This window comes from Erpetoichthys calabaricus, chromosome 4 (assembly GCF_900747795.2).
Source record: "Erpetoichthys calabaricus chromosome 4, fErpCal1.3, whole genome shotgun sequence".
Classification (NCBI taxonomy): domain Eukaryota; kingdom Metazoa; phylum Chordata; class Cladistia; order Polypteriformes; family Polypteridae; genus Erpetoichthys; species Erpetoichthys calabaricus.
This window is the reverse complement of record NC_041397.2, coordinates 62,745,242-62,773,049: the sequence shown is the minus strand read 5'-3', so window position 1 is coordinate 62,773,049 and position 27,808 is coordinate 62,745,242. Positions and strand designations below refer to the sequence as shown.

General features: G+C 37.7%; 1 protein-coding gene across 2 annotated transcripts; it reads right to left on the bottom strand.

Moving 5' to 3' along the window:
- LOC114650089 (52 kDa repressor of the inhibitor of the protein kinase-like) lies at nt 1-26,820 on the bottom strand. 2 transcript variants are annotated; one of them, XM_028799533.2, is made up of 5 exons: nt 26,496-26,820; nt 4,940-5,063; nt 4,657-4,764; nt 3,156-3,192; nt 1-1,996 (listed from the first exon to the last, which is right to left on the bottom strand). In XM_028799533.2, exons 1-5 carry the CDS (start codon nt 26,582-26,584, stop codon nt 102-104), a joined length of 2,253 nt encoding a protein of 750 aa, XP_028655366.1. In that variant the 5' UTR covers nt 26,585-26,820; the 3' UTR covers nt 1-101. The 2 variants fall into 2 exon arrangements, with proteins under 2 accessions (XP_028655366.1, XP_028655367.1); XM_028799534.2 differs by having other exon boundaries at nt 4,940-5,060; nt 26,496-26,819.
- Between the last annotated feature and the right edge of the window lie 988 nt (nt 26,821-27,808).

The window sequence follows — 27,808 nt, the reverse complement described above, 5'->3', positions numbered from 1 at the left end:
GACAGAGAACAATAAATTTATATAAAAAATGGCCCACAATGTAGTTGTAAACAGTGAAACACTGGCATTTCCTTTTTACAAATTAATCTGCAATGAATCCGTTACTGCTGATCCGTTTTCTCTGGGTACATCTTTGTATAAGTGTCCACCATTAAATCTAAATCATGCTTAACATCATAGTTGATATTAAGAAGAGCTAAACTTTTAGACCTGTGATTTACAGGAGTATTAGAAAGGTATGCCTTTAATCTTTTGCGGCCACTCTCGTATTTATTATTTTCAACTTTTATAATTGGCAGAGTGCAAAGTACTTTTAGGAAAGAGTAAACATTGGGAAAGAACTTTACTTCTGATAAGTGGAGAGTTTCATAAATGGTTGATGGAAGCTCCACATCCTTTCCTCGATGTTTCCACTTGATTCGCCAACAATGGAGCTCAGCAGGGAGTGTGTCTGGGTTGGGAAGATCACTTCTGTACATATCTGCATTATTTTCCTCTGAAGTGTTAAATTTCAGCTGGCCCATTACTGAAGGGACTAAGGATAGACACTTAAGCGCTTTCAAGTGATTATCAGAGAAAATATCTTTCAGCTCTTGAATGATACGCACTACTACTGGAATGCTTAAATATTCTTTATAGAAACTTTCAGGCACTACCTCGAAGCCTGATTCCATTCGATTTCTTCTGAGGCACGTCCTTGGAAGCTTTACTGGAATTTCTAATCTTGCAGCCAATATAGTAGCCTCTTCAAACCAGAATTCATGGTAAACTTCGATGTTGTCCATAATCTCGTTCAAGGAATGCAGGACTGCTGTTAAACTGCTTGCAGCGAAAAATACATCCAGGGTCTGTCCTTGCAAATTTTTCCCAAAGGCTCTAGTGAAGGACAGCGCATTTTTTAAAATCACTAATGTAACAACAAATTCAAAGTCTGCCAAACTCTCAGAAATCATGTATGCCTCAAAGGCAATATCATTGTTCCACCTGAAACTTTCATTTTCGTTTACACTATCCACACACAGTAGCAAGGATTCTAGCAGGTCAACAGCTGTATCAAAAGCATCATGCCTTTCTGTCCATTGAGTGCGGCAAAGCTCTCGAAGTTCATTTGCTTTATCTTCATTATTTTGATAAACAACAGAAATTGAATTCTCCAATTCTGCCAAAAGAAGTGGGGATTTTGAGAAAAATGTATCTATTTTTTTCAAAGTCAATAGCACAATCTGAACACTGGGAAGTGGTAAACCTTTTGCCAACCAGATATTAAGGGAACAAGAAGAACATGGAGTACATACTGCCAATGGATATTTCTCCATGAGCTTGGCGCCAACGGCTTTTATTTTGACTGCATGGTGTCCAGAACAAACATGAGCTTGACCTCTGCAATATTCCATATTAAGTCCCCATTTTTCTGTGATTTCAGCATGTAGCCTTTCAGCTAAAGTGTCTTCATCTGCTTCACAAGGAAAAAAACCTATGAACTCCTCACGCAGGTTGTTTGCCTCATCTACAAACCTCAAAAACAAAGGAAGATGGCATTCCCCTGTGACTTCTACTACATCATCTGTGACAAGAGAGAAAAAGCGGCATTCTCTGACTTCCCTAAGGACTTCTTCACGAATGCAGCTCTCACAAATCTCCATCATTTGTTTTTGCTGCAAAATAGGGCAGTATTCCACATTCACTGCAGTCATTTCAAATCTTTTCCTCAAAATTTCATCACCTGCATTTATGCGGTACTCAAGGAGAGCTTGAAAATTACTGGGAGTGAAAGATTCACTGTCTTCTTCCTCATCACCATGCCCATCCAAGGGGATATTCTGCTTTCCCATCATGACTAAGATTTCAAACAACGACTTAAGATAATCTTTGATTTCCTTTTCTTCTGGAGTTAATGGTACTAGGTCCTCCTCACTTTCTTCACATTCGTGAGTCTGATTTTGTAGACTGCTTTCATGTTCCTTGTTCAACTGTTCCTGTTCAGCTAAAATTTCAACTAAAACAAAGAAAAATATCAAATGCTATGGAGAAGATTTAAAATGATGCAACACAACTCTTTTATGTAGTGCCTTTAATGGCAAGTAACACTATAAGGAAATCTGCATGTAAAGTATAGATGAATAAAATGCATATTTAAATAGTCTAAACATGAGCATGTTAGTGGGACTTGAATTAGCAGCATTATGTTGGTAGTGAGAAGTCAAGAAAAATGACACCTTTTATTGACCAACTAGAAAGATTACAATATGCAAGCTTTCGAGGCAACTCAGGCCCCTTCTTCCATCTCGCCTGAAGAAGGGGCCTGAGTTGCCTCGAAAGCTTGCATATTGTAATCTTTTTAGTTAACCAATAAAATATGTAATTTTTCTTGACGTCTCACTACATCCATAATAGCTAACACAGTACAACACCCTAATACTACAGCATTATGTTGGCAAATACAACTCTATGCTACTAAGATGTGTTCTTTTGATTCCATGCCCTTTAATACCATTATATCAGTTTACTGTTGGTTAGTTTATTATGCATATGACATTTTATAATAATTTAACCTTCACCAGTAAACAGCAATACAATTAATTTAATACAATACACAATTAAAAGCTCACACCAACTATGTCAGTTACAATTTTCCAAATAAAAAATATACATGTTTCTTGGGTAGGGGTTGAATTTTTGTTTTTGTTAACTTTTGTTTTTTTCTCATTATTTCTCTGGTGTTGCTTCTAGATTGATTTAGAAGTATCTTGTTGCATAAGTTCTGCAAATTGTATCTGCCTGATTGGATACTATGTTACCTTCTTGAAATAAAATTAATAAACAAATTTCAGCAAAGGGAAATACAGCTTTTATTTCTCAAATATCCAAGCATAAAACAAAAGTGGAGAAACCTTATTCCTATTTTGTTTCACCTGAACAGCCCGATTCATTGTTATGTTGATACTCGACAGAAGATGGAGGAGGGAAGGAAAAAAAAACACATCTCCATCTACTGTACATGTTATTCTTCAATTGCTTCTAGGAATTGCTAGTATTGTCTTTCCTTCCTATGCAAGTTAACGAAGGTCATCCAAGCATTTTATTGGTTTTAACCAAATCACACTTTTATTTTACGATAGTGTTTAAAACCATACTATATCAAAATAGATACTCACGCCTTCTTTCTTTCATCTTTCTTAGCTCTTCTTCAGTCTGCAAAAAAATACAATATAAATAAATTAAAAACTTAGCTCCTTGAGTTAGAAAAAATGCATACTAAATCTGAACTGCATATAGGTTTACATCACTATCTATTAAACACATAAAATTCTAAACAACATGCATTTCATCAGAAATACCACTCGATCTTGACTTGCTTTGTTCTTCAAAACACTCTAGAGTAGAGATTACAAGATCTAAATTTGTTCAAAGTTGGATCTTCTTATCTAACTGCTCTAAAATTGTACAAATTCTTCAAGAAAGCAACATTGTTTACCATTATAAGCATTAATTAATTCAATTATTTTTAATGTAAAACATGGTAACTTTTACTCAATCTATTGCAAAATAATTATCAGCAATTATCATCAATAACAGATAATGTGTAATAATGATGATTCCAAATATAAAGCATATTCTTTAGACATTACCACTTATTCAACTATATAAAAAATAACTTCTGGTGAATGACTGCCCACTATGTTCAGCAATTTGTTACATGAAATGTATTACAATAAAATAAGTAAATGTAATATAAAAGTCCATTTCAGACAGTGAACAGGCAAGTTATTAATTAAAGAGCATACATCTGTCAGATATACTACAGTTTTTTAGATGTTATATAGATATTGGTACATATAGCACAAATTTGGTACAGATGAATTAATTTGGTACAGGAACACACCAAACATTATACACTACAGTCAGAAAAATGACAAAATAACCACACATTTTGAAGGATATATACAACCTTTGAGATATTCAAAATCGCCGCAATTTTACATTGAAGAACCTTATTCTGAAATTGTTCCACAATTTCCAGGAGTAGTCTTTTGCAGACTGGTACACCTCTGTCCATCTTTACTTAAGCGAGCCTCTGCCTCTCTAAGATGCTTTTTTATAACCAGTCATTTTACTGACCTGTTGCCAATTGACCTTATTAGTTGCAAAATGTTCCTCCTGCTCTTTCTTTTTAGTACCACTTACTTTTCCAGCCTTTTTTTTTGCCTGTGTCTCAACTTTTCTGAGATGTGTTGTTGCCATCAAATTCAAAATGAGCTAATATTTTTCACGAAATAGTAAAATTTCTCACTTTCAACATTTGATATGATTTCTATGTTCTATTGTGAAAAAAATATGGGTTTATGAGTTTTGCAAACCACTTCATTCTGTTTCTATTTACATTTTACAACGCATCACAACTTTTTTGGAATTAGGGTTATAAAAAAACCTGTACATAATTAATGCAGACATGTAGACAGATTTTTAAAAATATATACAACTTTTCTCACTGACAAATAACCATTCAATACTACAGTTATGTTTACAACTATTAGGATATGTTTTCAAATATACCATACAAAATACAAATAATTAAGACAAGATGGGTTTTATAAACAGTCTGTTACAATCTTCCATTTAACATGTGTGATTTTACTGAAAAACACCAATACATACAAATTCTTTAATTCTCTTTCGGTGTCGACTATGTGGATTATTAAGATGACTGGTCAGGTCGAAAATAGTAGGTACAGCATTGTCCTTCAGAACAGTTCTATAAGGACTCTGGAAAGTAAGCACAAACATATGCAATTTAAATTTGAACAACTGCCTAATATTACTTTAGAGGTTATGTATGAATTAATATTAGTTTAATAATTAATGTCAATTATCATTCATTAATATAATTAATAATCTTTGGAAACACTCTTTTTAAAAGGCCAAAAAACTTTTAACTTACACTTTTACATATCATTGAAGGCTCAAAATGCTTTGCACATAGTCTGTAATGCTTATTTAGTTGATCTGAAGTTTTATCTTCCAAATCAGCTCTTCGACAATTTTCCACCCACAGTTTACATCTGCTTCAAAAACAATAAAAGAATATATTCAAGATTAGATGTACTTTAAACTATTCCTCTTTTATGTAAAAACTTAAAATTATAGTAAACATTTGCAATATCTTCATTTATATAAACAATAATGCTATATTATTACTGTGAACTAAAATATATTAACATAAAAAAATATATAATATTATTAAGACTCAGAAAGAAAGAAATCAATAAGATTTTCTGTTTTACAACAGTGCTTACATTAACATGTCTTGTGTCATACCTTCTATGATGGAAGTGTACAAAAGTCCCTGCAACAATTTGACACAAGTTCTCCACTACTGAGTGAACAATTATTTTATCTGCCGAGCTTTCAAGGAATATAAGAAAAATATGAAATCATCTGAAATATCAATAAATACCACTCCTGTCATACTATGTAGAAAATACTTGATTCAAAGCTTAATCAAATAAGAATAGACACAAAATTTCAAGATTTCTTGGAACACCCAAGAAATTGTAAAAATCTTAATAACTTCTTTCCCAGTTAAAAAATAAGTGGTTATTGCTGGGGCTTTCAGATCAAATGTCATTAGCTGAACAGAATTTGAATGTATTCTAAAAAGATATCATTCACAGGCAAAAAAATGATATCCGAATGTAAAAGAACAGTAGTTAATTTTACATCCTATTTCCTTCAGTATTAGACATGTTATGCAATACTGTGGAAATTCTAAGATATGTGTTTGCACACCTTTTCAGAATATTGAATAGTTAGCTTGTATCGTCATTATTAAAATGCACAGTCTTCTGTTTCTTAAGCATACACCTTCACAGTGCATTTTAGGCCAGATATTTTACTCCCTGCACTGCTTTTAGATATACGGTTGTATGAAGAATTAATTTTTAAATGCCTTGTTTGACATGCTAAAAGAATCATCTATTGTAGTTCATTCTTGAACCTGAGATCCCCGACTTACTGTTGGATTATGCTAGAAATGTTATGCATCCATCAGAGCAACAAAAAGCTGGTTTAGCACCTTATGAATGACCATCGAAAATAAGTACCATACCTTTGACTTTCCTTCAAAAATTATAATGCATTTCAGTGTTTCTTTCCTAGAGAAAAATGTAGGGGTGGGCTGCCTCTTCTACAAAATTATAGAAATAACACAAATCTATAATCATTTGCCAGGCATTGCTTAATATTTAAAGAAATCCACACCATGAAAAATGTGCACATTGGGATGGCTTCTTAGTTACTAGACAGATTATTGCTGCCCTTGTCTATATAGATGGCTTTGTGGCCAACAAGCAGTTAAATGATACCGTGTTGGTGCTCCACCCCCATGTTTGGATCTCTTCAGAAACACAAATCAAAACAAGTCTCTTATAATAATTCAGGAAGAAGAAGCAGACAACCCAGCATTCAGAGGAGTAGATTTATATAATTAATTAATTAACACATAAGGAGAAGGCTATTTTTACTTTAATAATTTGTTAGAGATTCTGTATGGTCCAACTTTAAAGGTAATGCTCACTGTGTACTTTGGATGTTTTAGCAGACCATACAACAGCAATATAATATCATATGTTGTTTAAATACAGTATTGTGCAAAAGTTTTAGGCAGGTGTGAAAAAATGCTGTAAACAAAGAATGCTTTCAAAAATGGAAGTGTTAATCATTTATTTTCATCAATCAACAAAATGCAGTGAATGAACAAAAGAGAAATCTAAATCAAATCAATATTTGGTGTGACCACCCTTTGCCTTCAAAATAGCATCAATTCTTCTAGGTACACTTGCACACAGTTTTTGAAGGAACTCGGCTGGTAGGTTGTTCCAAACATCTTGGAGAACTAACCACAGATCTTCTGTGGATGTAAGCTTCCTCACATCCTTCTGTCTCTTCATGTAATCCCAGACATACTTGATGATGTTGAGATCAGGGCTCTGTGGGGGCCATACCATCACTTCCAGGACTTCTTGTTCTTCTTTACGCTGAAGATAGTTCTTAATGACTTTGGCTGAATGATTGGGGTCGTTGTCCTGCTGCAGAATAAATTTGGGGCCAATCATACGCCTCCCTGATGGTATTGCATGATGGATAAGTATCTGCCTGTACTTCTCAGCATTGAGAACACCATTAATCCTGACCAAATCTCCAACTCCATTTGCAGAAATGCAGCCCCAAACGTTCAAGGAACCTCCACCATGCTTCACTGTTGCCTGCAGACACTCATTATTGTACTGCTCTCCAGACCTTTGATGAACAAACTGCCTTCTGCTACAGCCAAATATTCAAAACAGGGGGGGCTCCGCCCCCTGCTCGCTTCGCTCGCCTACCCCCGGCGTTGGGTATCCTGAAATACATTAGTTGAGGTCATTTGTCTTGGAGCCATGCCCGCTTTGCTTGCGGCATATCAGACGCGCGTTGTAGGCGCCTGCGTTCGTTGATTTTATCCAGGCGGGCTCGTGTTTGTATATCCGTCAGTCGAGCTCGTTTGTTTTGAACCCGTGCCTGGTTTGCTTCCGCAGTTTCAGACGCGCGTTGTAAGCGCCTGAGTTCATTGATCTTATCCAGGTGGGCTAGTGTTTGTATCGTTGAGCTGTATTGTGTTTGCATTCGGTGTAAAGTGTTCAGCGGTTTGTACAATCCCAAGCAGCACATTATTCCTAACTTCACTCCGCAGTAGTGCCACTCACAATAGGGCGGTGATGCCTGCGCCTTCCGCAGTAGTGCCACTCACAATATGGCGGTGACGCCTGCGCCTTCACTCATTGTGGACCTGTGGGGCCTCTGTAGCCTCTTCCGTTTGATTCTGGGCTGCAGCGCAGAATCCTCTTTTTTGTGTGGCTGTGTCGGTAGTCGTTAGTTATGGGCGCGTTGTTGCTTCATTTCTCATCCACGTCAGTTGAGCTCTTTCATTTTTTGGCCATAACTCCTTCGTGCGCGGTGGATATGACTTCGCTTGTGGTTTATGCGCAGTGTGTCTCATGGTCCCATCACCGTGTACCTGCGTCCATGCCATCTGGTTTACCATTCTCGGTTAGTAATATGGATTTTGACTCATCAGTCCAGAGCACCTGCTGCCATTTTTCTGCACCCCAGTTCCTATGTTTTCGTGCATACTTGAGTCGCTTGGCCTTGTTTCCATGTTGGAGGTATGGCTTTTTGGCTGCAACTCTTCCATGAAGACCACTTCTGGCCAGACTTCTCCAGACAGTAGATGGGTATACCTGGGTCCCACTGGTTTCTGCCAGTTCTGAGCTGATGGCACAGCTGGACATCTTCTGATTTCAAAGGGTAATAAGCTTGATGTGTCTTTCATCTGCTGCACTAAGTTTCCTTGGCCGACCACTGCGTCTACGATCCTCAACGTTGCCCGTTTCTTTGTGCTTCTTCAAAAGAGCTTGAGCAGCACATCTTGAAACCCCAGTCTGCTTTGAAATCTTTCTCTGGGAGAGACCTTGCTGATGCAGTATAACTACCTTGTGTCTTGTTGTTGTGCTCAATCTTGCCATGACATGAAACTGTCTTCCACAACCTCACCTTGGTAGCAGAGTTTGGCTGTTCCTCACCCAGTTGTAAGCCTCCTACACAGCTGTTTCTGTTTCAGTTAATGACTGTGTTTCAACCTACGTGTGACATTGATGATCATTAACACCTGTTTGGTATAATTGGTTGATCATACACCTGACTATAATCCTACAAAATCCCTGACTTTGTGCAAGTGTACCTATAAGAATTGATGCTGGTTTGAAGGCAAAAGGTAGTAACACCAAATATTGATTTGAATAGATTTTTCTTTTGTTTGCTCACTTTGCATTTTGTAAATTGATAACAATAAAAAATCATTATTTATATTTCTGAAAGCATTCTTTGTTTATAGCATTTTTTCACACCTGCCTAAAACATTTGCATAGTACTATATATCTACAGTACAGTATATAGTCTTTTGCATTGAATGATTACATAGCCACAGACTTAATAACCAGATTTCCTTGAGATTTTCCTGCACTGATAAACAAGTCACATTATTTGTTCATTACTGTGCAGACCCTCAATCCAATTTATTTGTTCAGCTAAATGTCATGAATGACTTTTGGACAATGAAGGAATACTGATAGCCCTGCAAACAACCTTCATGCCAAACACGCCTCTGTATTTTCCAAACCAGCCCTATCAATTACAGGTTTGTGGCGGCACAAGAAGTAAAAGTGTAACACAAACACAACAGACTGATACCCAATTTATATATATTTATTTCATTATTGGCTGTCAGTATTTTTTTCCTTTAACTTTAAATTGGCCGGTTGCAGGCATTGAACATCATAGCTTTGTGTTCAGATAGTGACTCAACCAAAACTTTGTCATAGTATGCGGTTTCATCCAAGTATTCAAAAACTACAACTGTTGTTGTTTCATCTTAACATTGTTCCCATGACACTTATTACTCAGGTTTGCCCGTATAATAGCTTATTGCAATTGTAAATGGGAAAATGAGAAATGAGTTTAGTTCATTATGCTATTCTATATAAAATAATTAAAAATCATTATGATGGAACATTTAGTACATTCATTTGTTTCACTTATGGAACACATATAGACTCTAGTCACTTATTTTATACAAAAAGACAGAGGCAATGATATTACTTCTAGAGTCTCAAAATGAAGCACAGCTGGCAATGTTTTTAACATGTTTAACCAATCACCAGAGTTTTTTTTTGTTTCTTATTTGCATTACAGGCAGTAAAAGGTAAAAGAGAATACTGTTTTTGTGAACAGTTGTATTTTCAAGTTGCAGGTTCGAGTTTTCACTAGAGGTGTAAAAAAATATCGATACACTTGAGTATTACAATATTATGTTTTTTGATATTCCATCGATTCTCAAAAACATAATATCGACTTTTAATTACTAGTTTACATACAAAGTTACAAAGGCACACAGTTCATTTTGCGTTAATGTCAATGTCAATTTATTTATATAGCACATTTAAAACAAACAGAGTAATGCTGTGGCCAAAGTGCTTTACAAAAATAGAACAAATTAACATAAAACATAAATAGAAATAAAATATATGAACATAAAATAAAATACATAATAAACAGAAGTAATGTTATATACATAAAAAATAGAAGTAATGTTATATAATCACAAAGAGGAAACCATCAGTATTACTGAAGGTCACGGAATGCAAGTGAATAGAAATGAGTCTTTAATCTTGTTTTAAACAGTTCAATTGTAGACGACTCCTTTATATGATGAGGTAAAGAGTTCCACAGGCGAGGCGCAACAGCTGCAAAAGCCCTATCCCCCTTGGTTTTACACTTGGAACGAGGGACAACCAGAGACAGCTGACCAGAAGATCTAAGCACTCTGGATGGCTGGTGTAAAACACACAATTTGGATAAATAGGCAGGAGCAAGCCCATGTAAAGATTTAAAAACTAGCAGCAAGATTTTAAAATCAATTTGAAAACTGACAGGCAGCCAGTGTAAAGAAGCTAAAATAGGAGAGACAGAGTCATACTTTCTTGCCCCAACCAGAAAGCGAGCGGCAGCATTTTGGACCAACTGTAACCTGTATATCAGGGATTTGTTAATCCCAGAATACAGCGAGTTGCAGTAATCGAGGCGAGAAAAAATAAACGCTTGAGTAGCTATCTCAAGATCCCTAGAAGATAAAAAAGGCTTTATCTTACCTAATAGACGAAGTTGGAAAAAGCAACTCTTTACTACAGAATTTACTTGTTTCTCAAAAGAGAGGTTACTATCAAAGGTAACACCAAGATTGCGGACTTGAGGTTTGGAAAAGACAGAGAAAGAGCCGAGAAGTCCAAGACCAATTTGGGCTTTAGCTGATGGACCCACTATAAGCACCTCCGTTTTATTTTGATTTAGATCAAGAAAATTATTAGCCATCCAGGATCTTAATTCAGACAGACAGTTGTGGAGTTGATTTGTTGTAGAGTTGCAGACAGGAATATAAACCTGAGTATCATCAGCATAGCAGTGAAAAGAAATGTTAAATTTCCTAAAAATCACTCCAATAGGGTGAAGGTATATGGAGAATAAAATAGGACCCAAAATGGATCCCTGAGGAACACCATATTTAAGACGAGCAGTAGATGAAGAAGAGGAATTAAAAGTCACTGAAAAGTGTCTACCAGTTAAATATGATCTGAACCAGTTAAGAGCAGCCCCTTTAAGCCCAACAAGATGTTCAAGCCGCAACAGCAATATCTCATGGTCAATAGTGTCAAAGGCAGCGGACAGGTCAAGGAGGAGAAGGACTGCCGCATCACCTGAGTCAGTAATAAGAGAGATGTCATTGAACACTTTCAGGAGTGCCGTTTCAACACTATGATAACGCCTAAAGCCAGATTGGTAGATCTCAAATAAATTATTGGAGTTAAGGTGATCAACCAATTGATTATAAATAATTCTTTCTAGAATTTTAGCCAGAAATGGCAGTTGGGAAATTGGACAAAATTAGCTAAAACTCCAGGATCTAATTCTGCCTTTTTTAGACAGGGACAGACTGCAGCATGTTTAAAAAAAGAGGGCACAACCCCCGAACTAATAGAATCATTGATGATGGCTAATAAGGGTGAGCCCAACACATCAAAGGCTTCCACTAAGAGACGTGGTGGTACAATATCCAGAGGACTGGGGGCTGGTTAAGGGAGTCAATAGTTCTTTTTAGCTGTGAAAGTGAGACTAGATCAAAGGATTCTAAGACAATGTCATGATTAACAGTGTAAAGTTCATAGCCCCTTTGAACAATGCCATGGCGGATAGTATTGATTTTGCTGACACTGGTCACATGAATGAACAATGCTATTTGATCCCATCGCAGAGTGGGGGTGAATGGCCGCATTAATTGAAGTAAATAAGACCCTAGGATTCTTTGAATGACGGGATACTAAATCGGCAAAGAAATTTTGTTTCGTTATCTTAACTTCAGCCTGGAAATTGAAAAGAGAAGTCCTAAAAATCTGTTTAGAGACAATCAGTCCATCTTTTTTCCAACACCGTTCAGCAGTTCGACAGGTGCGGTGCAGTGATCGTGTATTTTCATTTAGCCAGGGAGCAGGTCTACCCTTATTACTGCGTATCTTGGGCGGAGCAATTGAGTCTAAAATCGTTTTACAGGAAGAATTCAATTTTACGACAGAATCATCGATACCATTATTTTGGTCGTGCACATAAAGACTAGAGAAAATGGTTTTAAAATCAGATATAATAGAAGAATTTAAAAAGCGCGAGCAGCGTGGGGGACAGCTATTAGTCGGGACATTGACAGTAATATTCAGATTCATCATTATAGAAAAATGTTCAGTAAAAGAAACATCACATAAATCAATATTATTCACTGAAATATCACAAGTAAGAACGAAATCGAGGGTGTGACCGAGAGAGTGGGTTGGCGGATTAATATGCTGTATAAAATCAAATGAGTCCAAAAGTGATAAAAAGTCATTGACCAAAGGTTTCGATTGACAACAAACGTCAATGTTGAAATCACCAACAATAAGAACTTTATCGTGAGAGAGGGTGATATCAGCCAAGAGATCAGAGAATTCAGAGATGAAAGTTTCATTAATTACAGGAGGTCTATAAACCATGGCAAACAGCAGAGAAAGGGAGCTGCACACTTCGAAAAGTTGAAGTTCGAAGCTGCTAAACGGACCCCTTGTAAGGCTCCGACACAAGAACATACTTTTAAAAATAGTGGCAATGCCCCCCCCCACGACGAGTCAGGCGAGGAGAGTTTAAAAATGAATAACCTGGTGGAGTCATGTCAGTAAAACAAGAAGAGTCACCATTTAAAATCCAAGTCTCAGTGATGAAGAAGAAATCCAGATTATTTGAGGTAATAAAGTCTTGCAGAATAAAAGTTTTATTAGACACTGATCTCACGTTCAAGAGAGCAGCCTTGATAGATGTAGAAGAGCTCGTTGCGGGATGAGCACAGGTGAGCGTGTGAAGATTAGCAGTGTTTACTACTCGATTGCAGGCCGAGGAAAAGTGATGCTGTCTTGAAATGGAGAAATTAAATTCGGTGTCCAGTGCCCATGAACCAGTGATGGAGTCCTGAGCAGGAGAAGATGGGTCATAGACGACTCGCAGGCATCGGGAATCAAAGCTCTGGGACTTAAGTCGGCGTTGTTTAACAGCAATTCCGGCTCTTTTCCCACGACGGCGGCGGGTGCGTTTGCGTCTCCGAGGGGCATTCAACTCACTGATACAGGTGAACACCAGCGTCCAGGTGAAGACGTCAGGAGATGAATAAAACAAAGGTGGAGGTTCACAAAAAATCCAACAAGGAGATGAAAATTGAGAGGAAAGCAAGCCAGAAAATATGTTTAGTAAAGACTCACGATCATAGGACAGTGGCCGTTGGGATAAACGATACAGGAGTCTGGCTGCTCGGACTATAAGACTTAAGAACAGTTTTTACCACCAGGCCATTCGACTCCTCAACAGCAACACCTGAACACTTACATACACTTACATGACACCTACATTACATTACATCTACATTGCACTACTCACACACAAATTGTACCTGCACACACTCTGAATACTGACTGGAACATGCATCTGCACTTTATGGAATATGCATCTGTACTTATAAAGCATTATCTGTGCAATAACTGTCATTTGTACTTGCTGCTCATTCAACTCATATTGCTCTATAACTTCTTTTAAAACGTACACATTTTATTTTATATAGCTAGTCTATTTTTAACTTGTAATTTTTTTTTTTTTTTTTTTAGCTTTATTGGATCTAGGCTGAGTGACTTGTTTTTCTCGTCATACACATTTCATTGTATGTTGACCCTGTGTTAACCTATGTATGACAAATAAACCTAAACATAAAACATAAAAACAAAGTTAAAACATAGACTAGAGAGACGAGCAGACGGCCAGCCACACCAGTCCGCGCCATCTACGTCGCCATCTACATCGTTGTGTTTAAACCCCCGAACACAAGACAGCAGCTAACTTAACAACATAAATTGAGACAGGAAGTAGCGTAAGGTTGACGTATGTAGGCTTTCAATATTCAGGCGTGCGGATCTGGCAGACAACGTGGATCGTGCGGTGACAAACCGAGCTGACTAGTAACACGACAACCGATGGCTGAATCCAGAGGAGTTAGACCGGCTCCTGCGGCGTACAGAGCGGAAGTATGGGCTCATTTTGGCTTTGACAATAAAGAAGGCACTAAGGAGATTGACAACAGCCATGCCATCTGCAAATTGTGCCATGCCAAAATCAAATATTTGGGGAACACAACAAATCTGAGAGCACACTATTCTGATGTACAGCTAAAGGAGCAGCAAATGGCAAGCTGTAAAAAAGCGGATCCCTCTCAACTGACTATGGAACAAGTTCACACATTGAAGTTAGCACCGACCTCAACTCATGCAAACAAAATAACTCAGTCAATACTCTACTTCATTTGCAAAGATATGCTCCCTCTGAGTGTTGTAAAGAATGAAGGCTTCCGAAATATGGTGAATACGATGGAGCCTTGTTACAAAATACCCTCCCGACAACACATCACTAACATCACTGTGCCCAAGTTGTACGAGGAGGTAAAAATGAGGGTACTAGAATCTCTCAACTCAGCTGTGAGAGTCGCTTTGACATGCAATGCTTGGACATCAAGGGCCACTGAATCATTCGTAACAATAACAGCACATCACATAACGGATGAGTGGAAGCTGAACTCGTATGTGCTACAAACAAGAGCTATGCGTGACAGCCACACAGGAGAGAACATCTCAGCATTACTAAAGGAGGCCGTTCATGAATGGCAACTGGAAGCGAAAGAGCCTGTCATTGTAACAGACAATGCATCCAATATGAACGTTGCGGCTTTACTTGCAGAGATCACATATGTACGATGTTTTGCACACAGCCTGAATCTTGCCTCACAGAAAGCACTGAAATTGCCAGCCGTGGAACGACTGCTCAGCAGGATCAGACGTGTTACAAGCTTTTTCAAACGCAGCACCATAGCCAGCCACCAGCTAAAAGACAAACAAGATCTACTTCAGCTACCAAAACACAGGTTAATCACAGACATTGTCACAAGGTGGAACAGCTCTTATGACATGATAGAAAGATTTTTAGAACAACAACCAGCCATCTGTGCAGCACTCCTGTCAACAGAGGTCAGAAACTGTGAAAAGGATATCTTCACACTGAGTGAGGCTGACATCACATGTGCTGAGGAAGTGCTCAAGGCACTCAAGCCAATGAAAGATGCCACCTTGGTAATGTCAGAGGAGAGTATGCCCACTCTATCTATCATGGCACCACTTTACGCAAAGCTTGTTATGAGCTCAGAGGAAAGACTGGATGACACACAGGTAGTGAAGGATATCAAGGATGCAATAGCACAAGATCTGGGAAAGAGATACTGTATGCCAATGAGAGGGAAACACAGTGCATGGCATCAGTTCTTGATCCTAGGTTTAAGGATCTACCTAATCTCTCTGAAGCAGAGATTAATGAGACCTACTCCAAAATGACTGATGCTGTGGAGGTTTCTATAAAAAAAGCAACATAATGTAAGTAAATAAATTAATAAATTAGTCTGTTTGTTTTTATTATATACAATGCAATTTAGTTTTAATAGCTGGACATGGATAATTATGTAGAAAAGTAGAACTGTGTACTAGGATGAATTTGGGTTCAGAAATTTGTACTGTGGTAGTACATTTACTGTAAAATTAATTTTGATATACAGTAATCCCTCCTCCATCGCGGGGGTTGCGTTCCAGAGCCACCCGCGAAATAAGAAAATCCGCGAAGTAGAAACCATATGTTTATATGGTTATTTTTATATTGTCATGCTTGGGTCACAGATTTGCGCAGAAACACAGGAGGTTGTAGAGAGACAGGAACGTTATTCAAACACTGCAAACAAACATTTGTCTCTTTTTCAAAAGTTTAAACTGTGCTCCATGACAAGACAGAGATGACAGTTCCGTCTCACAATTAAAAGAATGCAAACATATCTTCCTCTTCAAAGGAGTGTGCGTCAGGAGCAGATCATGTCACAGAGATAGAGAAAAGCAAACAAATCAATAGGGCTGTTTGGCTTTTAAGTATGCGAAGCACCACGGCACAAAGCTGTTGAAGGCGGCAGCTCACACCCCCTCCGTCAGGAGCAGAGAGAGACAGAGTTTGTTTTTCAATCAAAAATCAATACATGCCCTTCGAGCTTTTAAGTATGCGAAGCACCGTGCAGCATGTCGTTTCAGGAAGCAGCTGCACAAAAGATAGCAACGTGAAGATAATCTTTCAGCATTTTTAGACGAGCGTCCGTATCGTCTAGGTGTGCGAACAGCCCCCCTGCTCAATCCCCCTACGTCAGGATCAGAGAAAGTCAGCGCAACAGAGAGAGAAAAGTAAGCTGGGTAGCTTCTCAGCCATCTGCCAATAGCGTCCCTTGTATGAAATCAACTGGGCAAGCCAACTGAGGAAGCATGTACCAGAAATTAAAAGACCCATTGTCCGCAGAAATCCGCGAACCAGCAAAAAATCCGCGATATATATTTAAATATGCTTACATATAAAATCCGCGATGGAGTGAAGCCGCGAAAGGCGAAGCACGATATAGCGAGGGATTACTGTACTTTATTAATCCCTCAAGATAAATTCTCTTTTCTCATGACCTTTGGTGGTCAGAGCACCGGTTTAGCCATTGTACTGTGCCCCAGAGCAATTTTCAAGTTAAGGGCCCAACAGAGTAGGACCCCTTCTGCTAGTAATGGGATTTGAACCAGCAACCTTTCAGATACCAATAAAGATCTTTAGCCACAGAGCTGCCAATACTAGTTTGATTTGGTGCTTTGATGTTTTTCAACAGCAAGATGAGGTAGACAGTTTGGTGGAGGAGATTGACCAATCACAGGAAGCTGATCACCCACCTTACTACAAGTATGGCTCTTCCTCCATGCCACCCATGAAAAGACCAAGGAGCTCAAGTGCACTGGCTGACTTACTTGGAGCTACATTTGCCCCTGCCAAAGATAATGCTGCACCAAAATCTGCACATGATTCTGCTGCAGCTGAGATCAAGAGGTTTAGAGAAGAAACCCCTTTGCCACTCCAAGAAAACCCTCTCAGGTGGTGGAAGGAACATGAGCATGAGTACCCTCAGTTATCCAGAGTAGCAAAGTGTTTCCTTTGCATTCTTGGCACAAGCTTCTCCGCGGAGAGAGTTTTCCCCACCGCAGGAGACATTGTTACCGCACAAAGAAGTGTTCTGAAAGCTGGGCATGTTGATCAGCTCATCTTCCTCCACAAAAACCTTTACATACATACAAACTGTAATAACACATGTGATCCAAGTTTAAGATCTGAAAATGTTCACTATCGAAATATATGTATTTTCTTACATTTGTTTAATATTTTCTTTAGGAATCCTGCAAGCACTTTTAATTTTCACTGATATATGCAGTTGTAGTTCCTTTTTACAGATTGCAGACAATATAGTGTTATGATTTTAGATGTTACAGGGACAATGTATTTTCTTTTATTAAATACTTGAACTTGAAAATTAAAAAAATAGAATGTGAACCTTTAAAGCAGAATTTAATATATATACTGTCTGTATATATACAGTATGTACTGTATGTAACACTGTTTGATATATTTTTTTTAATTTTCTTAATTTATTTACCTAAAGATTCCTGTAAGCACTTTTATTTTTTTACTGATATTCTGTAAACAAATGTTAATTCTTTTGTTCAGATTACAGTGCAATGATGTTATGCATTTTCTTATAAACTATTTGAAACACAGTATGGCATACTGTGAACCTTTAAAGCAGGATCAAAAAGTACAGTGATTTTTTTTAGTGATATAGGAACATGTTAATTCCTTTCCTCAGATTGCACAAAAGGTATTGTTATGATGTCTGATGTTATAGGGACTGTGATAAATGTAGTTGCAGATCCCACTGTTCTGATTGCATAAAAAAGTAAACTTTTTTTACTCAGATTTTATGTATATGATGGTGTGTTCTTTATACTATGACAGTTTTCCTAAAATTAGATTTAAAAAAATTGCAATACATCACTTTGCTTACAGCATTGCAATATATTGTATTGTTATCCCTGTATTATAATATATATCCATCCATCCATCCATCCATTTTCCAACCCGCTGAATCCGAACACAGGGTCACGGTATATCGTATCGCAAAATTTTTGCCAATACAGAGCCCTAGTTTTCACGTGTGTCTTTCAAAAATGCCACATGAGCCATAAGCACTTTATACTTTACAAAAGCACAACGAGAAAAAAAAATTTAAAACATCATACAGTGTTTTCCTACATAATGTTCAAGACAAAGTCATATTTTTCCTTTATTTACCACTCTATTCCACAGTTTAAAATTACAAATCAATCAATTCAGATGTGATGAAAGTCCACATTGCAGGCTTTAATTTAAGGGTACCTGCATATGTTTTGGTCACACCATGCATAAATTACAACACTTTTTATACATGGTGTGCCCATTTTAGGGCACTATAATGCTTGGGTCAATGAAGGAATTTTGCACTGTAATTGATAGTAACTAGAAAAATCGACATGAAGTATAAATGTGCATGTAGCCCCTAGAATATTTGAAATATGCATGAGTATATTAGAATATACGCATATTTTATTATGAATATTCAAACATTAATTGTTGGCTAATTTGACAGCCCTCGTTTTGACTGAAGTTGGCATGGAACAATTTTAGAAGTTGATTTTCTGCAGTACTACAGTACCCTACCAGCTGAAGGTTTTGTTTTCATCTCCTCCTTGCATAGGACTCTGACTTATACCATTACAACTATTAAAAGATTTCTTGTACACATTTTGGTCTAATCTTTTTGTATGAAAATGTGCTATATAAATAAATATTGATGTTTAAAAAAAGAGATTACTTTTCTTATTTTCAGAAGCAAACTACCAGGAATCAGTTGGACAGTCTGCAAAAATTTGACACACACAAAGCAAATTGCAACCGCCTGCATTAAAACATGAACCAGAGACTGAAGACGTGCTGTTCTCGGTGCATTGCATAGATAATCTACAGGCAAGTTGAACCCTCATTTGGACAATTCATTTTAATAAAATTGATTACAACCTGCCTGAAGAAGGGGCCTCAGTTGCCTTGAAAGCTTGCATAATATAATCGGTTCACTTAGCCAAAAAAAATTCATTTTGCTTGGCTTCTCATTGCATACATAATGGCTCACAAGGTACAACACCCTACTACTTACTTACAAAAATGTTACAAGTGAAACTTCAATTTTCAGTAAACATGGTCAGGAGCAAAACGCAAAATTGATAGCTTAATTTTTATGTATTTTATGAAAGAGAGGCATAGGCCTTCATTAAGCAATCACACAGTGGCAGACTATAAATAAAAGGAAGGCACAGAATGCATACTTAATAAAACAATGTTTAATGGATATTATAATGAACACTTGCCAACTACAGTCATGGCATTTTTCAGGCTTTGCTCCCAGTGTACTACCAAGATTATTTGTTTCATCCAATGGAAAGAAAGCAGCGTCATTAACTATAAATAGATGTATGGGTATATGTGCAAGTTACTCAGTAGTGCTGGTAAGCATTTGTAACTGCATCCACTATTTTAGAACGGTGAAACCACACTGGAAAGCGTATGTGCTCTAACTCTGTAAGTCACAACACAGCTTGGAGTTGCAGTGTGAAAGCTCATTTGTATATGAAAAAAAGGAAACATTAGAAAGTTCTTTTACAAATGAACTGAGAAGACAGCATATTTTAATAAAATATTTAGTCAAAAATAAAACACATAAACATACTGTAACAGTGTGTATTATGCAGCAGTCTAGTTTGGCTGTTCTGACACAAGCTTTTTCACATTAAAATGTTTATGCCTTTTTAAATAAATACATTGGAAGATTTATTTTGCTTGTATTCTTTATAACTGAAACAAAAGAAGTAGCACAAAATAAAACTCAAAATCAAACTTTACCTAAAGAAGTTATAACTAAAATGTGAATGAGTAGTATGATTATATATTGGTGTGATGACGTGATAATGATTTCAAATGGTTGTGAATTCCACCATGCTTTCATACAAGGTCCTTTGGAACCTAAGTTTTGTTCTGTGTATTTTACATTGCTACATGATTCACCTCAGTGAAAATCTGATGATGTTTTAGGTCATATTTATGCAGAAATATAGAAAATTCTAAAGGGTTCACAAGCACAACTGTAGGTGCAAGGCAAAGGGCGTACACTTGTCAGGGGGCATAAGCTTCAGAATTGGAAGTGTCAAAACTGTTTTCAGAACATTGCAAAACTGAACAGAGTCTCTGAACACTCTAAGGTGGTAGAGAAGCATGAGGGGACCCAATGGGCCATGTCAAAATCAGTTCCTAGAAAGAGAGAGGTTTTGATAGTGGAGAGCCCATTCATGAGAGGGATTAAAATGCTGGTTTGCTCAACAGATAGAGAGCCTTGCACAGCGTGTTTAGGACAAGCCAAATTTAGAACAGTACATGAAAGGAAAAACAGTAGTGTAAGAACAAATATGCATGGTAACTTAAATTCTTGCCCAAAGTTAAAGTCCATCCATCCATTATCCAACCCGCTATATCCTAACTATAGGGTCACAGGGGTCTGCTGGAGCCAATCCCAGCCAGCATAGGGCACAAGGCAGGAAACAAACCCCGGGCAGGGCGCCAGCCCACCACAGTAAAGTTAAAGTGCAAAAGCAAAATAAATAACATATTAACAATTGTTTGCATTAATCCAGAAATATCAAAAATAAAACAATTGACTTTGAGTTGTATGTATCCGAGTATAGTTACATTATACAGATAACAAAAACCTGCATAAATAGCAAAGGTGGAGATGAATATAACATAGATCTGTACACATTTACAGGAAAGATAGAACAGAAAAGGAGGGGTAGTTGCTGCTTCTATCAAACAGAATTTATGTGTATGTCTTGTTCAGTTGAATGATGAGCAACATCTTAGTAAAAAAAAAATCTGGATCCAGCTGGAAAGCACTATTAATAAAAGCCATATTTTAGGAGTGTACTATAGACCCTTCCAATGCAGACAGTACTTTCAATGCACATTTCTTTAAAAATATTATTTAGGCAAGTTTTGAGGTGGTGATTATAGCCATGGGAGACTTCAATTACCCCACTATTAACTAGAATAACCTTACAATTAGCAGAATACAAGAGCAGGAGTTTTTAACTTAATCAGTGACTGTTCTATTAACACAGTATTTTAAAGCATTAATGTTTGGTGAAGCCTATCTAGATTTGGTATTTTGTAATAACCAAGCTAGAGGCAATCGATCCACTAAGGTCAATTAACCATAATATAATACAGATGTCAGTGTTTTGGAAGAGTATGGATGCAAAAACTAAAACTGTTACATTTAACTTTGGTAGGACATACTTTGAACATATACGGCAGAGTATAAAATGGATAAATTGGGATAAGCATTTAAACATTGAGACAGTATAGAAGCAATATACAATAACTGGTTTAAAAACATTTTACCTTACACCTTGCAATGTACAGTGGGTTAATGGAGAGAGAGAGGTTTAGAGCATGCGTTTACAGTGCATTGCCGCACCCACCAAACAATGAACCACCTGGATTGGGACCCAAGTGCAGCAGGTGACACCTCAGCACCACACTAGAAGAGTGTGAGGTTTTTTTACGGTGCCTGGAGTGCCAATCCTACCACCAACCCTCAGGTTTTCCCTGCAAGTTGGAGGACCTGTTTGCAGGGCTGGATCAAGATTAACATCATTCCCAGGTAGATGAAAAATAAGTTGCAATGAAAAAAACAGCTGTATAGGGTGTGTAAGACTAATAACTCCAATGCAAATTATAGGGTGTAGGACAGCATGAGAGAAACCACTAAGGAGGACATTTGGGAAGCTAAAAGGACATTAAGAGCAGAATAATGCAGAAAAGGTGAAAAATTACCTAAAGAGACTCTTTCAGTATTTTAGTAGTAAAACAACAGCCAAGGAGAAGGTGAAGTGTAACAAGAATAGTAAGTGGGAGTTAAAATATACACAAAGTAAAATTGCGAATGCTGTAAACTTGCATTTTTCTGAAGTTTTCACATGTCGGAAGTAAATAACCTCCTAGCAGTAACAAAGACTACTAAGGAAGTACTGAGTGATTTGAAGTTGTAGAGGCAGAAGTAGTGCTTAGATTAAATAGGCTGACAACTCAGCAGGAACAGGAAATAATTTATCCTCGAGTCCTTAAGGAGTTAAGTGAATACACATATAAACCCTTGATGTACATTTTTATAAAGTCACTGCGAACTGAGAAAATTCCTAAGGACTAAAAAATATCAAATAGTAAACTGTTCTATTTAAAAATGGTTACTGGACAAATTCAAGAAACTATAGGCCAGTAACCTTAACGTGCATCATGGGTAACTTAACCTCCTTAGAGTTAACATTTTTTCCTTAAACAATACATGTAAAAAGCATTGCATTTTTTGGCTTGAAAAATTACATTTGTATTTAGTCTCATCTTTCTACTGTAAAATGTGCAAAACACTAAAAGCACAAAGTCAGAAGTGTACAAAGTATAATGATACAAATGATACAAACAAAAATAATAATTTGAAGAGAACACTGCACATGTGCGACTTTCAGATTCATCTGAATCACTTTTGGTTTCTTTGACCATTTCAGTTTCATTGCCTGAAAACAGATTCACCTCGTCATCACTGCTGATGAGAGATGTTTTTTTACAAGACCTCATTATAAGGCTAGGCGAAGACATGTCTACACAGTTGCCCGGGTAAGGCTTGGTCCTGACACTTACTCAAGATAAGCCTATACTGTTGCCCAAGTAACACTCTGCACTAAAGTTGTTGGCACTTTTACAGCCCAAGTAGTTGGCACTTTTACAGCCCAAGTAATCCTCAGGTCTTATACAAGATGCTTCTATACCGTTGCCTGAGTGACACTCTGAACAAACGTTTTTAGAACTGTTTTTACAGCCCGAGTGATACTCAGGTCTAATGCTAAGGAGGTTAATAGTAGGAATTATTAAGGAAAAGATTGAACAGCACAGGAGAACAGCAGAGTTAGTGAACAGTCAAAATGAGTTCAGACAAGAAAGGTTGTGCAACAAAAGGATACAATCAAAATGGTGCATATATTATTTATATTGACTTTCATAAAGCATTTAATAAGGTCCCACATAAGAGGTTGGGAATCAAACTAAAAGAAGTGGAAGTTCAGGTTGTATTGTGTAGATGGCTGCAGAACTGGCTAAAACACAAGAAGTGCAGGGTTATGGTGCAAGGAACCTTATCAGAATTGGGTGATGTTGAGAGTGGTGTCCCTCAGGAGTCACTGCTGGGGCCACCACTATTTATAATATATAAATAAATGATCTGGATAAGAATATTTATAACAAGCTATGTTTACACACAATACTAAGGTAGCTGGATTGGCAGATAATCTAGAATCTGTTGAATCATTATAGAAGGACTTGGACAGCATGCAGGCTTGGGCAGATTTGTGGCAGATGAAACATAATGTAAGTAATTGTAAGGAATTACATGTAAGAAATAAAATTGTTAGGTATGAATACACAATGGGACCATAATGAGTACTACCAATATAACACTAGTCTCGCCGAGCTAGATGTACAATATATTTATCTGGAGACAACAAGGAGTGAATTTTGCTTAAAACTAGGTGGTAACATGTAGACTGCTAACTGGATGCAAAATTTCTAAACTAATCCAAAACCACATGAAAGGGCACTGAAAGTAGGGACAGTAATTTTAAACAGCTAAGAGCAGTGGTGCTCTCGTTAACCTGATCCAACAAAGTTGAAGCAATCATTTGATTACGATAAACTGTCTACAGCCAAAAACTGTAGACCCAATTTATCCAAAAAATCTTGTCTTGTGTTAAAAATAAACATACCCGGATGCAAGTGAAAAACTATTCTATAACATCAGATTATACATTGGCATTCGCTCTTGAATGGATTGCAGCAATTTAAGCTACTAATTTTCTCTCAGCATCACGTCTTTTGCTCTACCCCTGAAACTCTGGTGATTTAAATTCCACAAGCTGGAGAAATTGAAGACGGGAATTTAGGAAGAAGCCCTGTGGGCGCAGCCTTTGCAGTGGTAGATTCTGTTGTCATTCACTACAGACTGTTGAGTTGTCTCCCAGACCTGTAGACTGATTTATGTGAGATAATATAAAATAATAAAAAAAAGACGTATTCCAGGCCAAGATTCAACCTATGAATGTTGCAGTCAAGCTCCATCTTCACTGGGTCACATGTTCTGGGAGTGCAACAAATTAACATAATTTTTGACAAAAATCACTGAATGCCTATCAGACAGCCTTGGTGTTACAATCACTCCTAACTCATTAACAGCTGTGTTTGGCGTATTCCCAGATGGGCTTAAAGTGGAGAAGGACAAATAGATAGTAATTGCCTATACCACACTATTAGCACACAGACTTATCTTGGTCAACTGGAATAATCCCAGTCCAACTGTAATAAGTCAGTGGGTAACTGATGATCTATACTATTTGAAACTGAAAAAAAAAACAAATTCTCACTTTGAGGTTGTTCACAATGTTTTTAAAATATGTCAAGATCTGATTAATAAAATTTTAGAATAAGCATTTATATTGTGGAAAAGATTGTTTTTAAAGATTTGCTCTTCTCTCTATCTCTCAGGTGGCGGTTGAATTCTGGTTTGTTAAATACGATTTGATTGTATGTAATGTTATCTTCTTTGTTGTACAAGCTAGACTTGATTGTATGGAATAATATTTTCGTCAAATAAAATTAATAAAAAAAAAACAAAAGATGTGCACTCATATATAGGAAACACTCTGCACCTGGAGCCACAACTTCAAACAATAGAACAAGAAACAGTTGCTTCGTGGCATGGCCAATGTATGCCCCAAAATCGGAACTCTGTCAGCGCAATTATCTACAGTATATTTTATTTACTTATTGCTAGTTTGTGGCAATTTCATGTGTTTTGTTTGTGGCATTTGTTTGCATCATTTGTTGTTTGAGGCACAGTGGTGCAGTGTTTAGGACTGCTGCCTCACAGCTCAGATAACATTTCTGGCCACAAGACAATTCCAGCATAGTTATCAGACACTTCAAAGACCATTACATTATTATAATCCACTGAAAACTAGTATTGTTCCTCCTTCCCCATTGACTTCAATGGATTTTACAGAGTTTGGCAAAATTACGGAAATGGCCGGAACTTTGCCTGACTCATGGCAAAGTGACCCTCACGGTGTTTGTTCATCACAAAATACGACAGGACGACTTCAGGAACCTTTAAAACCGGACTTGATGGAATTTTGGTAGAATTAAGTGGGCAGGATTGGCGGCCATTATTGAGTTGAATAGCCTTTTTCTCATCAAATATTTTCAACCCAGTCCAAATTATGAACATCACAATACTTCACTATGACACAGTGGTAGTGCTTCTGCCTCTCAGCAATGTGACGAGGGTTCGTGTCCCGGGTCCTCTGCGTGTAGGGATTGTATGTTCTGCCCTTAACTGTCCAAAGACATGCTGGTTAAGTGAATTGGTGAGGCCAAATTGGCTTTATTATGTGTCTGATGTGTAGGTGCTTGCCCTGCGATGGACTGGTGTGCTGTCCAGGGTTTGTTCCTGCCCTGAGCCTTGATAGCTAGAGTAGGCTTCAGCGCCCCGCTGCGAACATGGTCAGGATTAAAAGGGTTAGAAAATGACATGACCATACTTCACGTGAAATCACTACTGCCTACAACGTCTAAAAGTCGTTTGCAAGCTCGTCCTCGTGCGTATCTCCGATTTTCTTCTCACAACCCAAAGAAATATAGATTAAGCTCACTGCCAATTCTAAATTGCCTCAGTACGAAGGCGTGTACTCGGTGCTGCCCAAGTGACCATTTACCCCGGTAAGCGTGAGAAACTACCGGCATGGACTGCCACTTACACGAGAATGTAAATTGTGATGCGCACGCGCAAAGACCTTGCTGGGCGGAATCATTGATAGTGATGGCGGCAGAACTCCGCCTACTTTCCACTGGAAAGGCCTAACAACACGAGCGCTAATCCCCTCCTGCACAGAAGTAGACACTGCGTTACATTAAGTGCTTGAGTACTAGTAAGCGGAAATGCCAAGAAAATACCTCATGGCATTTAGTTTGGCACCTCATTTACTACTACATGCTTTCCAACCCTGTAGTAATACCGCGTGCCTTCTTCACAACTTTCCACAAAAAAAGGTGTGCACCGCTGTTATATGTAAACCAAAGCATTACTACCATAACACATGTTTACATAAAAAATCAAAAGGTACGGTTCCCTGCGGGTAAACTTTTAACAAAGAACTCACCGTATTGGATCTCTGGGAAATCTGAAGAAAGCCAGATCGGACTGGGTGCTTTTCCTGGTGCAGTTCGGAGCAGCGCAGAAATTGGGCATTCTTTCATTTAAAGGTACCTCCCCAAATGTGAATTCAAATAATGAAGTAATATCACCCCAACTTGGCAGTATTGGGTTTCAAATGGATCCCCAGTTTTTCGTTTACTCAACAACGACAACATGCACTACACTGCTGTATGTGGCCTGGAGGATTAGCGCCAACCGAGAAGCAGCGGAGAAAGCGATCCTCCTCTTTCCCACAATGCACCACCGGGAGATCGAGAGAAGGAGGGAGGCAGGGGAGGACACGAGAGGTCCGAGAGATTCTAGCATTTCAGTGGTTGTCCGCGTCAAATGCTCCGTGGTGACTTGTGATTTTGTTATCTCCCGCATTTCGAAACAGCGCGACATCTTCTTAAAATAATATTCAATGGCAAAGGGAGAAAGAGCTGACGCTGACCAAATATTTAACAATTTTCTTTTGTTAACTTAGTATAGGGTCGGAGGAGACAAGCAGAGGACACAAACACTAGGGTTTCGCAGACCATATTTTGGGAGTGAAACAGCATAAGGCACTTGTAACATTTACACACTAGAAGCATTGTAGTATATACAGTGAACAATTTAAAAACGATATTCTCTGAATACCCTATAGAATTGTTAATTCTCTGTTGAATAGCTTTCAAATAATTGCTTTACAAAATTGCTCGAAAAGTATCTGTTTAAAGATTTTATTAAGCATTGAATGCATAATGTACTCAAATTTCACATATACAGGTGAACGTGAAACAAAACTGAAAACTTCACGGAAGAATGAAAATAATACTGTTTTTGCCCAAAATTATTTTACGTATGTTAACAAGGGACATTATTGGACTACTAGTCATTTAGCCCGTTACAATAACGGGCGCTAGAACAGTTGTGCATAAACATTAGTAGGAACAGTCTATATTAAATGGCAAGGGACTTTGACCTCATTCTTTTTGTTAGTCGTTTTTTCCTTTCTTTCAGCCTTTCTTTTGTTGATGTTTACTTGCTGAGCTGACCGTTCTTCGTGGGCTGCCGCCGTGTATTGTGTGTCTTTAATTTTCTGTGACAGTACGGCTCTATTCAATAAGGGCGCGCACAAAAAGGCGAGCTTCAAAAGGGCGACCTCAATTGAGTGCGGCGATTAAAGGCGTTCGTAGATAATTTAGTTCGAATGGCTCTGGAATATGTGAAGAGCAACAATGGTGCAGATCTTTATTTACGCGTGCCTTTATTTGCTGCGCCAATTGAGGTCGC